The 17,347-nt window shown below is 44.6% G+C and overlaps 1 protein-coding gene across 4 annotated transcripts in view; it reads right to left on the minus strand.

The window, feature by feature from the left end:
- Positions 1-1,735: 1,735 nt before the first annotated feature.
- The window catches only part of lingo2b (leucine rich repeat and Ig domain containing 2b), a 30,067-nt gene continuing 14,455 nt past the window's right edge, over positions 1,736-17,347 (minus strand). The window contains exons 1-2 of one of the 4 annotated variants that reach the window (XM_015970493.3): positions 6,910-7,112; positions 1,736-4,820 (exon numbers count right to left, since the gene is read on the minus strand). In XM_015970493.3, coding sequence (XP_015825979.3) covers positions 2,914-4,776 — 1,863 coding nt within the window. In that variant the 5' untranslated portion in view covers positions 4,777-4,820; positions 6,910-7,112 and the 3' untranslated portion in view covers positions 1,736-2,913. Of the gene's footprint in view, positions 4,821-5,311; positions 5,889-5,934; positions 6,339-6,909; positions 7,113-17,347 lie in introns of those variants that run through there. The other 3 variants (XM_054741457.2, XM_054741458.2, XM_015970492.3) reach the window with 3 other exon arrangements.

Here is a 17,347-nt window from a genome sequence, read left to right on the forward strand (position 1 = left end):
TAAAGATATACCCCACCCCACCGTGTCCCCCCCACTTCTAAAGTGAAAATTACGTCCATTAGCGAGCTAAAACTAAGAAAAGGCTAGAAGTCAGTCAGCTTTTCCCATGCTGAGCTAAACTGTCATGTTCGAAGAGTCGAATTGTCATTCATCACGAGATTCGGAGCCATGAGAAGATCTTAGTTTAAAGTTTCAGTTTTTATGGCAGATTTATCAAGCTTTTCCTGTTTACTCAAACCTTAGATTAGTTAAATTAAATGTTTCAAAGGTTGTCACTTTCTGAAGAAAGAATTTCCAAGTGTTTTTAAAGCATTGACATTCGCTGGAGAAGGGATTTTTGGTTCCCTGGAGAAGGATTTTCTGAGGATTTGTTAAGCATTGACACTTCCTGGGAAAAGGATTTCAGTTTGAGCTCGAGGACAAACTAATTATGTTTTATCTGGTTTCTGATTAAGAAAATACAAAAGTGTCTCTGTCTCTGGTCTAAGAGGAAAACTAAGGAAAATAGGACCGCAATCTAAATGTCTTTGTTAAATACTCAAACTGAATGAAAATGTAGTGACATTTAATCCCTTCCATGTTTTTTAAATTAAACTCTTTCACCTTTGAATTAAAAATTTTCTACATTTTTAAATGTAGGAATTTAGATTTTAAACCAGAAATAAAATCTTACTGATTTCTTTATAATGGTTCAGTTTATGTATCGGCTGCTGTTTCCCCCATTAGTGTCCTTTAACTCGTAGGTCAAAGGTCACTCTCTAAAACGACTCGTTCATCCTTGAAAAGCTTCGTTCTACGTGTCTCAGAACTCCTCCAACAGGCGACGAGTCACAGAAGCCTCAAAGGCTCGGGTCGGCTTTGATTCCAGCGCTTTGATGCAGAGACAGTTTCTTCATGAGGCCCCTTATGATGTTTGACTTCATTCATTCACAATGAAGGTGACCCCCCCCCCCCCCCCCCCACACACACACACACACACACACACACACACACTCAGAGTGTTCTCATTCATTAAGAGCTGACTGGAGCTGACACAGAGGCTGTTAACTGCTACAAACTCTGTTTTAGTAACTGGCCATGGATGACATCATCTTGGTTTAGGTGATAGATTTTGTTTCCTTTCAGGGTATTTGGGCATCATCTATGCAGCAGCTCAAAGTGTCCCAGTTCTGATGTCTCATCCTCTACGTGACCCAGATTTGATGTTTTCTGATCCTGGCAAAGAGGAAAATGCTGCTCAGATTCACTGTTTGCAGATCTGGACCAAACACAATCGTCTCGCACAGTCAGTGATTTCCTTTTGGTCTCCACTTCCTGTAAAAGTTGTCCTACACCCTAGCTGAACGAGACTCACCTAAAATGTTTCCAGAAGTTTCCAAAAATATAAAAATACAAAAACTTTTAAGCTTGAATTTTGTTTTCCTCACCGGCCAGTGACATGTCGGTTTTAATCGACGAATCTGGCTTTTTGTGTCAGATCGTAAATAACGAAACTTCTACAGCAACTTCTAGGCTTGCAGAAAATAACAGAAACAAACATTTTTCTTACACAATAACTAAACATTAGATGATGAATGTGTGGTTTGCACACTGAATTTTCTGCAGGGATATTTATTTTGATCGCTGAATAAAAGATCAACCAAGGATTTTTATTCATCAACACATTTCTGCACCTGCAGGGAGGAAACCAAATGACTAGAAAGAAGTGGTTACCATGAGAATCAGACCTCTGCTGTTTGGGGTATGATTAAGATTTATTTCCTTTTTGAAAATATACCCATAAATTTGTCATACGTATGAAAACGACTTTACAACCTTGAACATTTTATCACAACAGGATCACACAAATTAATACCCACATCCCTGCATTACAAAGACTTGCCCTTAATTGTTTTACGGTTTCATTTTTTTCCCCTCAAAACATTTAAAACATAAATAAAACAAAACAAGAATCAAGTACAAATTCCAAAACAGCCTCCTGTGAAACAGCCAGAAGCTCCTTGTTAGTCCCTGGAGAAATACCCGGACACGCTAACTTTAAATGGTTCGATCAAACAACAATGGGGGGGGGGGGGGGGCTTGGGTTCAGCACATAAATCTGTAAGGCTCAACTTTGTCTTGTTCAAAACGGACGCCGGCCAGTAAATCTTCGCCTTTGTGTCTGGACACAGACTCTTTTATATCATATCGGGGGATTTGTCCGGCAGGAAAATCTGCCGATGATTTATAATGTTATAAAACGGGTTTAACGTCCTCGTCCTGTGGCGACGGCTGCTGCTCAGGAAAACCAGGCTGAAACAGACAAAACGGATCTGATTCTAACTACGTCCATTTATAAAAAAGCCCCGTCCAACGCTCACGTCAAATAGGGGAACGTTTTCAACATGTATGCAGCATTTCTTTAGGAGTGATTAATTATGGTTTTGCATACAAACATAGATAATCCTCTGCTTTAATCAACAGGGACGTTACCGTGGTTACAATAACAAAAACACAACAAAATAAAAGCCTCAAAAAGGCTTCAAACCCCGACGTTAATCGTTTCATCCCACGAGAAAGGAAATGCGTGCACATGCACAAAAAACACGCGTCGCACGCGTCACATTCACCGGTGGACACAGCACTCACGCCTTCCACTCTGCAGCCAAATGGGTTTGGGACGGTTTAGTCCTGATCTGCTGAAACAGCTCTGGCTCAGCCCTGTTCTGATATGTTGGTTATAGTTTTATTATCTGTATGAGGACATGATGTCATATAAACACGTTTCATAGGTCACTTTTTTATTCACACGTCCACTTTGTCACGAGATCACCGTCAAACCGACACCCACCACAGGAACACGTCACTTTCGTTGGTCACAAATCCACAGAATGTCGTTTTGCGGCTGATATGTGTTGCTGCCTCGAGTCGGTTTCAGATCATTTTCATGTTGACCCGCCGGGGGCCGCTGGTCTCCGCCGCATCGTTGGCGGCACCGTTGGACTTCCGGGGGACGTACTCAATGTCAAAGTTGTTCTTGTGACGCCCTTTTCCCCGACTCCATGCAAACAGGAGCAGGAAGCAGAACACGACCACACCCAGGAAGGACAGGCAGCCCATAGCCGTGGAGATGATGATGGTCTTTAGGTCGATGGGGACAGTAATGTTGTACAGAACAGTTCCATTCCCCCACGTGCTGTTAGAGTCCATCAGGTAGTTTGAGCTCCTGTTGCTGTAGCTAAATCTGTCCCCGGTTCCAAGGCTTTTCACGGTCAAAGATGCCGACAGGGTAGCGTTCCCAGCAGGGTTGCTGGCGATGCACAAGTACACCCCGCTGTCATGCAGCTCGGCTTCTTTGATCTCCAGGGAGCCGTCTGCCTGGACCCCCACCCTGCCGCTGCTTTTGGTTGTGACGTAGCGCCTGTGAGGTGTGATCCAGACCACGGAGGGGCGCGGTGCTCCTTCTGCCCTGCAGCTCAGACGGGCAGGCTGACCCTCGTCGGCCATCAGGGTCGCGTTGGGTCCGATCCGTGGCTTAGTGCAGGTCATGTACCTGGAGACCAGAGGCTCTTTTAGTTCACGCAGAGCTCTACCCCGGAGGTGCTCAGGTGCAGTGCACTCAGGCTGGATGTCCAGGATCTGCAGTGAGGGAGGCTTGTGGCTGTTGAGGAGCCACAGTAATCTGCAGTCACAGACTAACGGGTTTCCACCCAGACAGAGCCTCTGGAGGCTGTCTGCTGAGGAGAAAACTCCCCTCTGGAGAGTGTCCAGGTGGTTCTGCGACACGTCCAGGAGCCGAAGAGATTTAAGGCCCACAAAAGCCAAAGGCTCTATGGAAAGCAGCTTAGCCCCTTGGAGTCGAAGCTCCACCAGATGATGGAGCTGGTCCAGCTCTCCTTGGTGGATGTGCTGGATGTGGCAGTAGGACAGGTTAAGGTGCGTGAGGTTGGGCTGCCTGCGCAGTGCTGCGCCAGGAAAGGCAGAGAGGTTGGTGTTGGTTATGAACAACGTGGTGAGGTTTAGTCCATGCAGAGAAAGGGGAGGCAGAGTCTCCAGCCACGGCCAGAAGTCGATCTCCAGGTGACGAAGACGGGTCAGCCTCTTAAAGGAGAAAGGCTTCAGGAAACTGATGCTCAGGTGGCGCATGCGTAGCTCAGCCAGATTGTGAAGATGTGCCAGAGCATCAGTGGGAATCACCGTCAGGTTGGAGCGTTCTAGAGTCAGACTCTGAAGTCCAAGAAGTCCAGTAAACGCCCGCTGAGAGATGAAGACCAGCTCATTATCTCCAACATCCAGAGACGTCAACCTGCGCAAGTCTTGGAATGCGTGATCGAGAAGGACGACAAGCCGGTTGTGACTGAGATCGATGTGGGTGAGGTTTGTCAGGCCGGACAGCACCCCTTCAGGGACCAGCTGGATCACGTTGCTCCGAAAGTTAAGAGAGCGGAGGGCCAGCTGGGAGCGGAATGAGCCGGGCTCTACCACGCTGATCTGGTTGTCACTGAGGTCCAGGTCCTCCAGCTGCAGGAATGAGGAGAAGTTGTCTGGCGTAACGATGCGTAGCTTGTTCTTGCTCAGGTCCAGGACCCGCGTCTCGATGGGGACGCCCTCGGGAATGCTGGGTAAGCGCTTCCGGTAGCAGGTCACCGACTTGGTCTGGGGAGAGCACTCGCAACGGGCGGGGCAGCTCAGAGCCGAGTGGGCGAGGAGAAGCAGCAAGGCCCCGCCCAGGAAGAGGTGGCAGTGGTGCGGGACTGGCTGTCGCATGTCTCTTTTACCCACGATGCCCTCTGTCATGCCACAACTTCTTTCCTACGCAAAGCATCGTCACGAACAAAGCCCTGTAAGACACAACACAGAAGAACTCAGGTAAAAGCCACTTAACTCAGGCCGTCAGCACAGATCACACCTTCGTACTTTTACAACCTCCAACACTTTATGTCTCCCTAAACTGCCAAGTCTTTTCTCCTCTTAATGAGCCGTCGCTTTCCTCAGCCTAGTGGATATAATGGAATTAATGTCACAGCGGGGTGAGACATTGGGAGAAATGGAAATATCAGCTGCAGAAAAGTGTGAACGTTCATCGCTGCGTTAGAACAAAAGGTTGCAGGCTAAGTGGAGATGTTTTATAAGCTGTTTCAAACCCACGGAGAGAAGTAACCCTTGTCAGACTGCAGCCGTGTGGATCTGTTGGTGCAGGTTATGTGTGAGTTTTGCATAGTGAGCGTTGGTCTCTGTTGCCTGGGGTAGGATGGGGAATGTGGGAAGTGTTAAAAATAAAACACAAACCAAATTTAATTATTCTTAAACCCACAGAGTTTTTAAAACTCACCCTTTCTGGATGATTAGAAATAAAGATATAGCACCACAGCTGAAGGAATGAGCACACTCCGTCCTCTCATTGGTTCATTGTTTCTCTCTACAGTAAACACACACAGTCTATTTATAGATATTTTTATCACCCACGGCCAGAAGGCTTTTGTTACAAAAACATCTCATGAAGCCCTGGATTGGATTTTAATGAAACTCCCAGGATGTAATAAATGGACGTGCACGTCTGATTAGCTCCTGGACAAAAACCAATTCAACATGCCCACCACAGCCAATCGTAACCGAGCTCAACAAACACAAACGCGACCAAAACTCAGTCAGTTTTAGGTGTTGAGATTAAAAAAATAGGTTATTCTATCACTCATCATCTTTAATCTCGTAATCCATAGCGTCGCGGGAGCTGCTGTCTTCAGGAGAGAGGCGGGGACGTCCTGGACAGCTCGCATGGCGATAAAGCTGGCGGAGATCCACGAGAATAAGTAATAAAAAAGCTCTGCAAAACGTCTAGCTCCATTCCTCCTGGCTTCTGATTAGTGCTGCCATGGTTGCTAGGCGACAGTACAGCCACAGAGGAATGGGCAGGAACACATCTGATAGCTAGACTGACCAATGTCAGTCACTCACTTCTGCTCTTTGTGGTGAATGTCGGCCTAAATCCACCAGATGGGCCGGGTCCTCCAAAGGATGCGGCCCCTGAATTTGCAAACAGCTAATGCCACATAGCCATTAATTGAAGCATTGACCTTCTCGCTCTGAGGCAACAGTGCTAACAACTGCACTGCCACGAAGCCCCGACTTGTTCACGACTTGTTTTCAGATGAGCGACAACTTTGGGTCAAAATCAAGAAGTCCAGACTAGTCTTAGCCAGTTGCAACAGAAGACAAACATGGTTGGTGAGCTGTTAGGAAAACATCCCATCATGCACCAGACAGGAACTGGTCCAACATCTCCGTGACCATCTCGGCTAATTTGCCTTAGCAAACACAAACATGGCTCCGCCTCATTCATGTTTGGAAACTGTGACATTATTTGAAAATGTTTTAGGAGCTAAAAATTTAAAATAAAATGATCTCAATTCTCAGACGTGAAAAGCAGAGACAGCTTTGGTTTTATAAAGAGTGTTGTTCAAAGTTTTGTTTGATCCTAGATTCATCTGAGTTCCTCGTCAGGGTGAAGCAGGACGGCCGTTTTCTGCAGCGCATGACAGTTTTAACGATGCTTTAGGAGCACAAAACGAGCTGAAAGGCTTGCAACTATTTGTTGATTTCCCCTTCTCAATACTTGTTGTGCACGTTGTTCGGGTCCCTATGGAGACGCGGCTCGCAGCGGGTAAAGCTGAGTTGTAAAACAAGCCGAGCCTTCTCCGTAGTGCAGAAAGACATGGACCTGAACATGAGACCTCCTTCCAGCAGCCACAGGTTGTTGAATCGACAGATGGCTGTGTAGAAAGAGAGCTGGGACATAATTGCCTCATTACCCGCAGAAGCTGCTCACTACCTTCACCAATTAGGTGTGCAAAGAAACATCTGAGAGCTGCAGGAATATGGATGAGCTAAAGGAGAGATTTAGGAAAGCTCTGTTTCCTGACGCAGACATACCTTCTGACAGCGAGGTGAGCCACATTCACAAAACAACCAGCGTGAGGCATCCTCCCCTCTTCCTAGAGGCTCGCATCTCCTCCTCCCATCACTTTGCTCTAATCTTGGCATCTTCTCCTTCACACATCCTCCACCTGACTCCTTCTCTCCCACCGGTTCTGCCGCCTAGCCTGGCGAAAACCCCGCTCCGTTCATCAGTCCCCGCAGGCTGGGGGGGGGGGGGGGGGGTGGGGGGGTGGGGGGGGGGGGGGGGGGGTTATCGATCGCAGCGCAGGCACATCAGATGCCAGGAGTGTAGCCTTTAACAAAGAGCTGGTCGTTGCCATGGCAACCACAAACCCTGACTCCCATCCGCTCCGTACATCGTGCCAATCAAATTAATGGAAAAAAAAGGAGAGGATGCAAGCCAGTAAAATAAAATTTTCATTCATTTGTTTTAATCTTGGTGAAGTTTTGGTCTCTGAGCTGGATGTTTAAAGCCGTCCTTCAGCTGTCTGTCCACCTGTCTCATGCACGTCTCCCCGCCTTATTGTCCGTCCACCTCCCTGCCTCTGTCTACTAATTACAGCTCAGCTGTCTGCCGTGGCAGCAAATCAGATCTGCTGAAGTGTCGCCAAACCACCAACTTTGTTAGGCTCACGTCACAAAACACAACATCAGAAAACGAAGAGAATTTGGTGCCTTTTCCAATAAAAGTGCAGCTCAATGACAGATATTCTGTCAATCTCATCCTTGAATTGAAATTCCTGTTCAGATCTTGCTCCAGAGCAGAGCCTTGAAAATGATGTAGCTTTGATTCTTTTGAAGAGCATCTCTTTGTTTGATGTCTCGATCCATATCTGACACAGCGAGTCAGCTCTCCTCCTTCTGGTGTCTCTCTTTGTGTTTCACTCACAGACCCTGAAGACATGGAAAGGGTGGAGGAGACGAAGCACGGCGGCATCTTTTTATCGGCCATCGCCACAAGGTGAGAGGTGGGCTATGATGCTTTTGCCTACACTTGTTCAACAGCTCATATTCACATTAAATGCATTAGGACATCTAAAAATAAATTTAGACATAAAAAACATCATGTTGTTTCTATTAAAGGTGCAAAATGTAGGAACAAAGTAAAAAAAATTACATCTTGTGGTCAAATCTGGTTACTGCATCTCTGCTTGTATTTTTTTTAAATTATATCTATATTTAAAAATAATACTTAATTAAGAGAAGAAAAAGGTCCAAAGACCCAATAGTGGCCCCAGAGCCAAAGGTTGCAGACCACTGGTATAATGTACATCAGTCTTCCTGCAATTACTAAGCAAAGAGGTTTTCTCTGACCAAAACCTCCACACTGTTTTCAAAAATATCCCACAGAGGCTATTATTTATTTGTCACCAGGGAGGCAAAAGGTCTCCCGTTACCATAGCATTGTGTCGCTAACCAGTCATGCTAACATGCCGCAAAATGTTCACGTTTTCATTACTTCCCGGACTTTTTCTGCTGTGGAGAAGTTTGACTTTCACAGTGCTTGATAATTTCCTCCAATAAAAATTTGGAGCACTTTGTGGCATTTAGGCCATTTAACATTAAATGTCAGCAGATAAAAGCAAAGGGCGGCTCATTAAACAGGTCAGAAGAGATTTACATACTTTCCAATCCCTACAGGACTGAAAAGTGTTTATAAAACAATTCCAAACTTCCGTTTTAATGTTTGAATCTGCGCTATCCGCTATTACGTTATTACGCCTGGAGGAAAGGAAGAGTAGCTCCCCACAGAAAAGCTGCAGCTGGGATTTGAACCTGCAGCCTTCTGGTTCTTCTAGTTCAGAACTTTGTTCAAAACTTTAAACTTCATATTCTTTAGGTATTTCAGTCATGAAGGTTTGAACGATTTATTTTGTTTAAACTTCATGTCATAGAAAAAAACAGCTTCAGCCTTTTCAGCATTCAAACAGCATTTCTGAAAAAAGTGGATCGGTCACACGAAGGAGACATGGACATTGTTGTTCCTGTGTGTTTTACCCTTGTTCTGCCATTTGTAAATGCTTGTGCTTGTTATTGTTCTGATTCTCCACGCTTTGCTCTCCTCCGTATTTCACCAGGAGTTTTTCAGAGGCAAAGTTTTCTCACCTTCTCTGTCTGTTGTTTATACATCAGTGTTACCTGAAGGACACTCACCATATTCAGTTACTTTCTAATTTTAGTCTCGGGAGGAGGAACTCATCCATTTTTCATGGTATAAGTAAACCACAACTGATTCGTTGGGCTCTTCCTCATTCACCAAAATCAAATTTGCCCGAGCATATTACTCCACTTTGTTCCTGCCCCCATTTTCATAATCACATTCCCACAAACAACTTGTGTGTCATTTGGATCCAATCTTTTTATTATTATTTAGCTCCGAGTTTCAGCGGTCTGCACAGAAGCCATCTGAGGCCGGGTTTGGGATTATCTTCAGCTAAGCTTGTGTGAAGGCCCAACATCCATAATAAAACCACCCAAACATCCAACACGCACAGCCGCGGTGGTTCGGGGAACATTTTCACACAAAGCATCCGTTTGAGATGATGCCAAACCACCGGAACACAGACGTTCCTCTAAAAAGGTCAGCTGTTAACGTTGGCTAATCCATCTCCAGAAATAAAAGGGGAGAAAGAGCCGGCACGTGTAATATTGCCTCTTGTTGTTCTCCTGCTGTCCACAAAACTCATGGGAGATGTTTGTACTCTCCTTATAGGAGCTAGCTGCAATTGTTTGGTACCCGCATCGATCCTAAATATTGATCCGAGTCCATGCTTGATCTTAAAAATGCAACAGAAGCGAGTTGGGATTTCAGAGGAAATTAAAGGTGCAATCACGTCAAACAGCGAGAAGCGTCGTCCAAACGAGACATCTCATTTATTTTAAGACATAAAAGACAAAAAGGATGATTCTTTAAATAGATATCATGGAGCAGTGACCGTTATTAGGTATGTTACAGGTTAGTGAGAGCTGAGGCGAAGAGGTCCGCTGCAGAAACATCCGACATCCAGAAACACGAGACGTTTAAAGCAGAACAGAATCCAAACATTTGAAATCAATGGCGGGGTTCGGAAGTTCGTCTGGTTTTAATATTAATCAAATTCTGTAAAGACTAGAGCCTCAGATCTAAACTTCAGATGAAACCTCGTGAGCCCCGATAGAAATAAATTCACTTACCTGCAAAATAATGTAAAGTAGGTCATCGCACAAAATAAGAGCCCATTGTTATGACCTGACGTTTTGTATTTTTATGCTCTTTTTCAGCAGATCTTTGGGACTTTTCATTCCCAGATTCAAGCGTCTAATTCAGTCAACAGAATGATTCATCTCGGCGAGAGAAAGGCAGAGAGCCAACTAATGCATGAATGAGCTAATATGCATAAAAAAGGAAATGGACAAGTCCAACTAAACCTTTTGTAAGGAAACTGCACTTCCTGTTAGACACAACCTACATTTGCACGAATTAAACTAAATTACAAATCTACCGGCGTTAAAAGTTTTGTGGTTTCTCACATTTTCGTGATACCTTCTCCTCTGGTTCCTTGGAAAGTCTCCCCCTCTTAGGAAGTGTGTCAGCGAGGAGCCTGACATCTATTCAGAGTTCAGCCTCACAAATTTAGGAAGTGATTTTTCCTCGTTAGCCATCATTAACCGGAGGAACGCGATGAACTGGAGTGCTGGGTGGATCTCCAGAGCAGCTGGTTCATCAGACAGATGTTTGAACTCATGTGGACGTTTAGTGCCAAAGCTGCACCGCGTTCTCGCCGGCTGCAGACCAGATTGAGTTCGGGCTGAAACATAAGCTGCAGAGTTAGGAAGAGACAACCTGGACTGAAAACCAGCCAGTGGTTTTAAGCTTTTCTTCAGCTGATTAAAACATTTTTCTGGCTATCATTTATGCTTCTATTAACATTTTCCTTCTGCTGTCACATGAATCTGAGTCTGGCTGAGAATCAGGAAGCATTTAGAGGCAAGCACACATATCAACAGTAAATATTGGCTGTGTTTCTGGAAGCTTGCTCCCAGAACCCTCTGATATTTTTTTCCTGGAGAGATGTTTAGTTAAAGTCGTTCCTCTTTACGTCCGACCCTCAGCGAGGGATTAGGCGGTCTTCGCTGGAACTGAATAACACGAGGGGATTAGCACTTTTGCCTGTCACCAAATCAGTCTGACGGATTAGCAATCTCCACTGTCGCTCTGGAGAATTCACTCCAGCTCCAAACAAATTCAAGTCAGCGTGACGGCCAAGGTGACATTGGACTGAGAGTCCTTTTCATCAACTCCTTCTGGCAGCTTCTGGCACCAGGCTGGGAACGGACAATGCTGGCTCAGGAATATCAGTGGTCCGGTGAGTTTACAGGCTCCGGAGCAAATATATCCAAAGAGCCGCATGAAGGCGGATTTAGTTTTCTGACGTTTGTGCTTTAGAGGTCTGAAAAAGGAAGTTTCTTCACACAAATCTAAACCCATATTGGCCCGATGAAGAACCTAATTATAATTCTGCTTGTAATGGTTTTACATACATGTTCGGATCTGACCAAGAACAGTCGTGACTAAAAGTTTTTTAGATGTTTCTGACAGATGTTTCCATGGTTACAGAGCTTTCAGCATTTCGTCAGTTTCAAAGGTTAATATTGAAAACTAATGGGCCATTCCCATCTGTACCGGGTCGGCGCGGGCCGGGTAGCCCCAGTCGGCCCCAGCCTGGCCCGGTTGATTCCACACATCCTTGCCTTAAGCCCATGTGGGCTGGTTCTACCCACCAATCAGAGGCTTGCTCTAATGGAAGGTGTGAATTTGCTGTCAGCAGTGGGTGTGTTGGCCCTGGTCGGCCTGAAGCAGACCCCCTCGAGAAGAGGGCTGAGAATGAGCCTTGGTTGGCCCGGAAAAATACCAGGCCACCCAGATATGTAAACAACCTACGCTACCCGGCCCGGGCTGACCCGGTACAGATGGGAATGGCCCATATGTTAGGACCTTCTAGACCTACCGGACTAATGGAGCTCATCCATTATCATTCATTGAGAATTGACCACAAGTTCTCCACGTTTATGTTCCGTTTCCGATCCGATCTGATTTTGGTCCTCTGACGATGCTCCACCTTGCTGGAGAAGATGCTAGATGGCTGATGGAGTTCCTCTGGGAGGATGTTTCGGTCCTATCCAGACAATTCGTGTTCCAGATAATCAAAACAATCAGAAAGGGCGATCAATCAGTTTGATCAGATTTAGAAGACGGTCCTCCTGGCTAGACTTTAGGATTGAGAACATGCATGCAGAAAGGCCACAGCCTAGCTTTAAACCTGCAACCGCGTGGCCGTGAGGCAACAACTGCTCCGACATGCAGCCATTGGAGACAAAAACAGTTTCGGGAAAAGAGGTTTGAAAAAAAAAAGTCCTTTCACACAAACATTCTAGCTTTTCCATCTTCTAGTCGTATTGCTTGTATCCATCCGTTTCAGTTCTGTGTTTATTGGGAATAAAAACATGGATGTTAAACACATTCTCAGTCATTTAGCACCACTGGTTATTTTACCCAACGTTGTTAGTTGTGAAACAAGTCAATTCATCTGCAGCAAAAACCAATTCAGGGACCGATGGTCTGGCCTCCTGGGGCTGATTGTTTTAGGTTGGTATTTATGCTTGTTTGTCTCTGAAGGTTTCTTCATTTCCACCAAGAATCTCCTTCTATGTCATTAGTAACCAAAAGGCTTTTGGCTGCCTGCAGTCAGAGCGCAGCCAACGTGAACTCTTCGGGGAACCGAGACAATTTCGTCCATATTGATGTTTCCAAAATGTGCTTAACTCCCAGGATAATTCGCACGGAGAACTCGACACGTAGTTTTCCAAATGTCTCCTCTTCTACAACGCAAGTGAAGGAAGATTTAGCCCTTAAGAATTCTTTCTCGCTGAAAAGAATCACTGAAAATGTTTCAGTCCATGTTTGCCGTGGGAAGGTTAAACATTTAATGTCTGAATACAGAATCCGCAGCAGGGTTTAATTGACCAAAATTAATAAATATCTGATTTTTGTTTAGCTCCAATTCTGATTCACCGAGCTGACTCCTGGCAAAGTGGCCAAGTGTGTCTTATTCAGGTGAGTGAGACGGAAATTTGTGATTGTTTTAAACATACCTGATAGAACATAATGTCCATCTGAAAAGTATGAAATAGATGCATTCTCACTGTTGAATTGAAGTTATTTTATTGCTATAATTAGACACACAAGGTCTCTGATTTGACTGCAGCAAAAGTCTAACGCGTCCTTTTAGGCTAAACTAAAAAAAGCTCCGACTTCGGCCCGCTGTGGAATTACTCTGCTGGATTGTGACAGAAGCCTGAGGCTCCCCGACTGAGACAGAAGCTCTTAACTTGTGATGTTTAGGTGCTGGAATCCACACACTCAATATGCGTGTGTGTGTGTGTGTGTGGATGTGTGTGCGTGAGCTTAGTGAAAGCTTTTACAGGGTATTTACCTGCTTTGTGCACCTTCCACATAATTGGCTGCCTGCAAACACAGCCGGAGAGCACAGAAAAATTCAAACTCATGGGAGCAAGCAGATTTAGTCCACTTAAGTGTTTGCAAAATGCACTTAAATCCCAGGATAATTAAAATGAACATGCATGAATATACAGAAGCTTTGTGCACAGACAGAAATCCTCTTTAGAGCTTGGTGACAAACTTTCCTACCTCTGCACCGGCTGGACTTCATAAAGGAAACCGGCATTAAAAATAAATCCAGTTACATCTTTAGATGGTGTTTCTGACATGTAGTTATCTACCCGACAACACAAATCCACCAGGGAGGCTGGAGCCTTTTAAAAAAGGCGATGCAGTCAAGAAAAGGCACATAAAATCATTCAGGCAAGCTTCTTTATGGAAAGAGGAAACATTTCTGCAGAATCCAAGAACATTTAGAAGCAAAGCTGTCGCTGCGTTACGAATCTGACAAATTGTGCCGTCCAGGAAAAATAAAACAACCATGTGCCAGAAAAATTAATACAAAGACGCCGTGGACAAAAGCGTCTCAGCTGCAGAGCTGGAGTCTCCGACAGGACGGAAGACCATGGGTGGCGCGCATTCATTAGCGCCACATCTACTTCCCATCAGTGAAACACGAAGAGAAAGAGTAAATGGTGACAGCTGTTCCGTATAAGCTTTAAGTTAGACCGGGCAGGCGAGGACAGCTACACATTAAATAAGAGATTTATGAAACAATGATACAAATATAAAAAATAAATACTAACGTCACAACTACATTATAAAAAAATAATGCAACGGTAAAAAAAGCTCTTCTGTTGTAGATGCTCCACCAGAGGGCAGCAAACATTTAAATGAATGGATGCTGCAGTTTTCTGATGAAGGTACAAATCCTGTTGCTCCATCTGGGTGCTTTAATGTCAGTGAATAAGGTAAGGCAACTATGTGATGATAGGTCACAAGAGCATAATGACTGGATGCATTCATTGTTGGTGAATAGGTGGGAAAAACAAAAGAGTTCAACGTTCTCAAAATAACATGAGGAACATTTTAACAGATTTTAGTTTCAATTCAGCAACAACTTAAAATGTAACATTTTATTCTTTAAATCACATTTGAAAACTAAAACTTAAATTAGTAACAGTCTAAGCTTGAACAAAGTCATGAAAGAAGTGGACAAGAGGGACAAGATCAGAAGACATCATCAAGTTGGTACGGTGAATCATTAGCGTTGCTGTGGTAACCACCCGTGGGTCGTTAGGGGTCATCGTGTTAATGAGCCATGGCTCATTAAGGGACATAATCTTAATGACCCGCAGTTAGTTGGGGGGTCCTGTGGTAACCACCTGTGGCTCCTTAGAGTTCATCGTGTTAAGGACCCGTGGCTGGTTAGGGGTCATCGTGGCTCGTAAGAGGTCACCATGATCGTGTTAATGACCCGTAGCTCGTTAGAGTTCATCGTGTTAAGGACCCGTGGTTAGTTAGGGATCATCGTGGTTCATTTTGGGTCGTCGTGGTAATGATCCGTGGCTCTTAAGAGGTCATAGTGTCAATGACCCGTGGTTGGTTAGTGGTCATCATGGCTCGTTTGGGGTCATCGTGATTGTGTTAATGATCTGTAGCTCGTTTGGGGTCATTGTGATCGTGTTAATGACCTGTAGCTCGTTAGGGGTCATTGTGATTGTGTTAATGATCCGTGGCTTGTTAGGGGTCATCGTGTTAATGACCTGTGGCTCGTTAGGGGTCATCGTGGTTATGACCTGTGGCTCGTTAGGAGTCATCGTGTTAATGACCCGTGGCTCGTTAGGGGTCATCGTGTTAATGACCCGTGTCTCGTTAGAGGTCATCATGTTAATGACCCGTAGCTCGTTTGGGGTAATCGTGATTGTGTTAATGACCCGTGTCTCGTTAGAGGTCATCATGTTAATGACCCGTAGCTCATTTGGGGTAATCGTGATTGTGTTAATGACCCGTGGCTCGTTAGGGGCCATCATGTTAATGACCCGTGGCTCGTTAGGAGTCATCGTGTTAATGACCCGTGGCTCGTTAGGGGTCATCGTGATAATGACCTGTGGCTCGTTAGGAGTCATCGTGTTAATGACCTGTGGCTCGTCAGGGGTCATCGTGGTAATGACCCGTGTCTCGTTAGAGGTCATCATGTTAATGACCCGTAGCTCGTTTGGGGTAATCGTGATTGTGTTAATGACCCGTGGCTCGTTAGGGGTCATCATGTTAATGACCCGTGGCTCGTTAGGAGTCATCGTGTTAATGACCCGTGGCTCGTTAGGAGTCATCGTGTTAATGACCCGTGGCTCGTTAGGGGTCATCGTGGTAATGAGCTGTGGCTCGTTAGGAGTCATCGTGTTAATGACCCGTGGCTTGTTAGGGGTCATCGTGATAATGAGCTGTGGCTCGTTAGGAGTCATCGTGTTAATGACCCGTGGCTCATTAGGGGTCATCTTGTTAATGACCGTGGCTCGTTGGGGTCATCGAGTTAATGACCGTGGCTCATTAGGGGTCATCGTGTTAATGACCGTGGCTCGTTGGGGTCATCGTGTTAATGACCGTGGCTCATTACGGGTCATCGTGTTAATGACCGTGGCTCGTTAGGGGTCATCATGTTAATGACCCATGCCTTGTTATGGATCATCGTGGTAACAACCCATGGTTAGGTAGGGGTTTCTGTGATAACCACCAGTGGCTCAGTAAAGGTCGTCATGTTAATGAGCCACTGCTCATTGGGGTCATCATCTTATTGACCCAAGACTTATTAGAGGTCATCATGTTAATGACCCGCGGATCGTTAGGAGTCATTATCGTTTGACCAATGGCGTAAGAATAATTTAAACAGCTAAAAGTGACATCTTCACACAAAGATGAACTAATATAAATGCATTTAAGATAATTGGTAATGTAATTAAAGATCAGTTCAGTCCATTTTTCTGTGACCCGTTTGAACTGTTAAGTTTCTATTGTGAAGTCTACCTGAACTGTCAACCTTCAAGAGGGGGCGGGGCTTCTCAGCTGGTTCCTTTAAATTCCAAAGCAAATCATAACAACTCTTCTCCTGATTATTCAGATTTTATAAAACTGAAGCGAACAATCTGGGGATCTGTTCTCCATCATGTTGTTGTGTGCCTGCACATTTAATCAACATGCTTGTTCTCATCACAGGAAGTTGTAAAAATCAAATGAGCATCAATCTTCACAAAATATCACCAAATGGCATCAAAGCTAGATGAATGAGACTCATCTAAGTGGTTTTTATCACCCACTTCAGTTTGAGGAGCCCTTTCTGCCACATAAGTGGTCCATTAACAACGGTAATGGCGTCCAAACCTTTTAGTTCCATTGGTAGCTAATTATCATTTCATTTTCAAGTCTGAAAATTTTTAGATTCTAACATAAAAAACAGGAATTTTCTAAGGAAGGCCATAGTTTACATTTGCAGATGCAGCTGAAGGGGTTTATGATCAGTTTTGTCCCAGAGAGACAGTCAGGGAGGAGCGAGCTGAACTTACAGCACACAAAAAAAAAGAATTGAGGTAGTAAAGACCATGTTAACAAATAAATCATAACATTTGCTCAAAAACGCATCTTTAAATGCTCAGTAGGACTTTGCTGAAATCGTAATGAAGCCTATGAGTTAACAAACAAATGAACTTTTCTGGCAGGAAAAATAATTTAAAAATCTTCTGAGGGGAGAAATTCTCACTAGACAACTTCAAGTTTGCCAGATTCTGATAAATGTTTAGATTTGGTGAGTTTAAAATTGTTGTTCTTCCAAGAAAAACCTACAAAATAAAAGCATCTTGTTGGAGAGTTATATCTCTGCTTTACAAAAGTAAAAGGCTCCAGGTGACTAGACAGAGTTGTTTTTATGAAATCCAACTGGAAACCTGCTTTTTTATTGCTACACAAAAACACGCTGATATTTTAATGGGAAGTCGATAA

Source organism: Nothobranchius furzeri, chromosome 18 (genome assembly GCF_043380555.1).
Source record: "Nothobranchius furzeri strain GRZ-AD chromosome 18, NfurGRZ-RIMD1, whole genome shotgun sequence".
Lineage (NCBI taxonomy): Eukaryota > Metazoa > Chordata > Actinopteri > Cyprinodontiformes > Nothobranchiidae > Nothobranchius > Nothobranchius furzeri.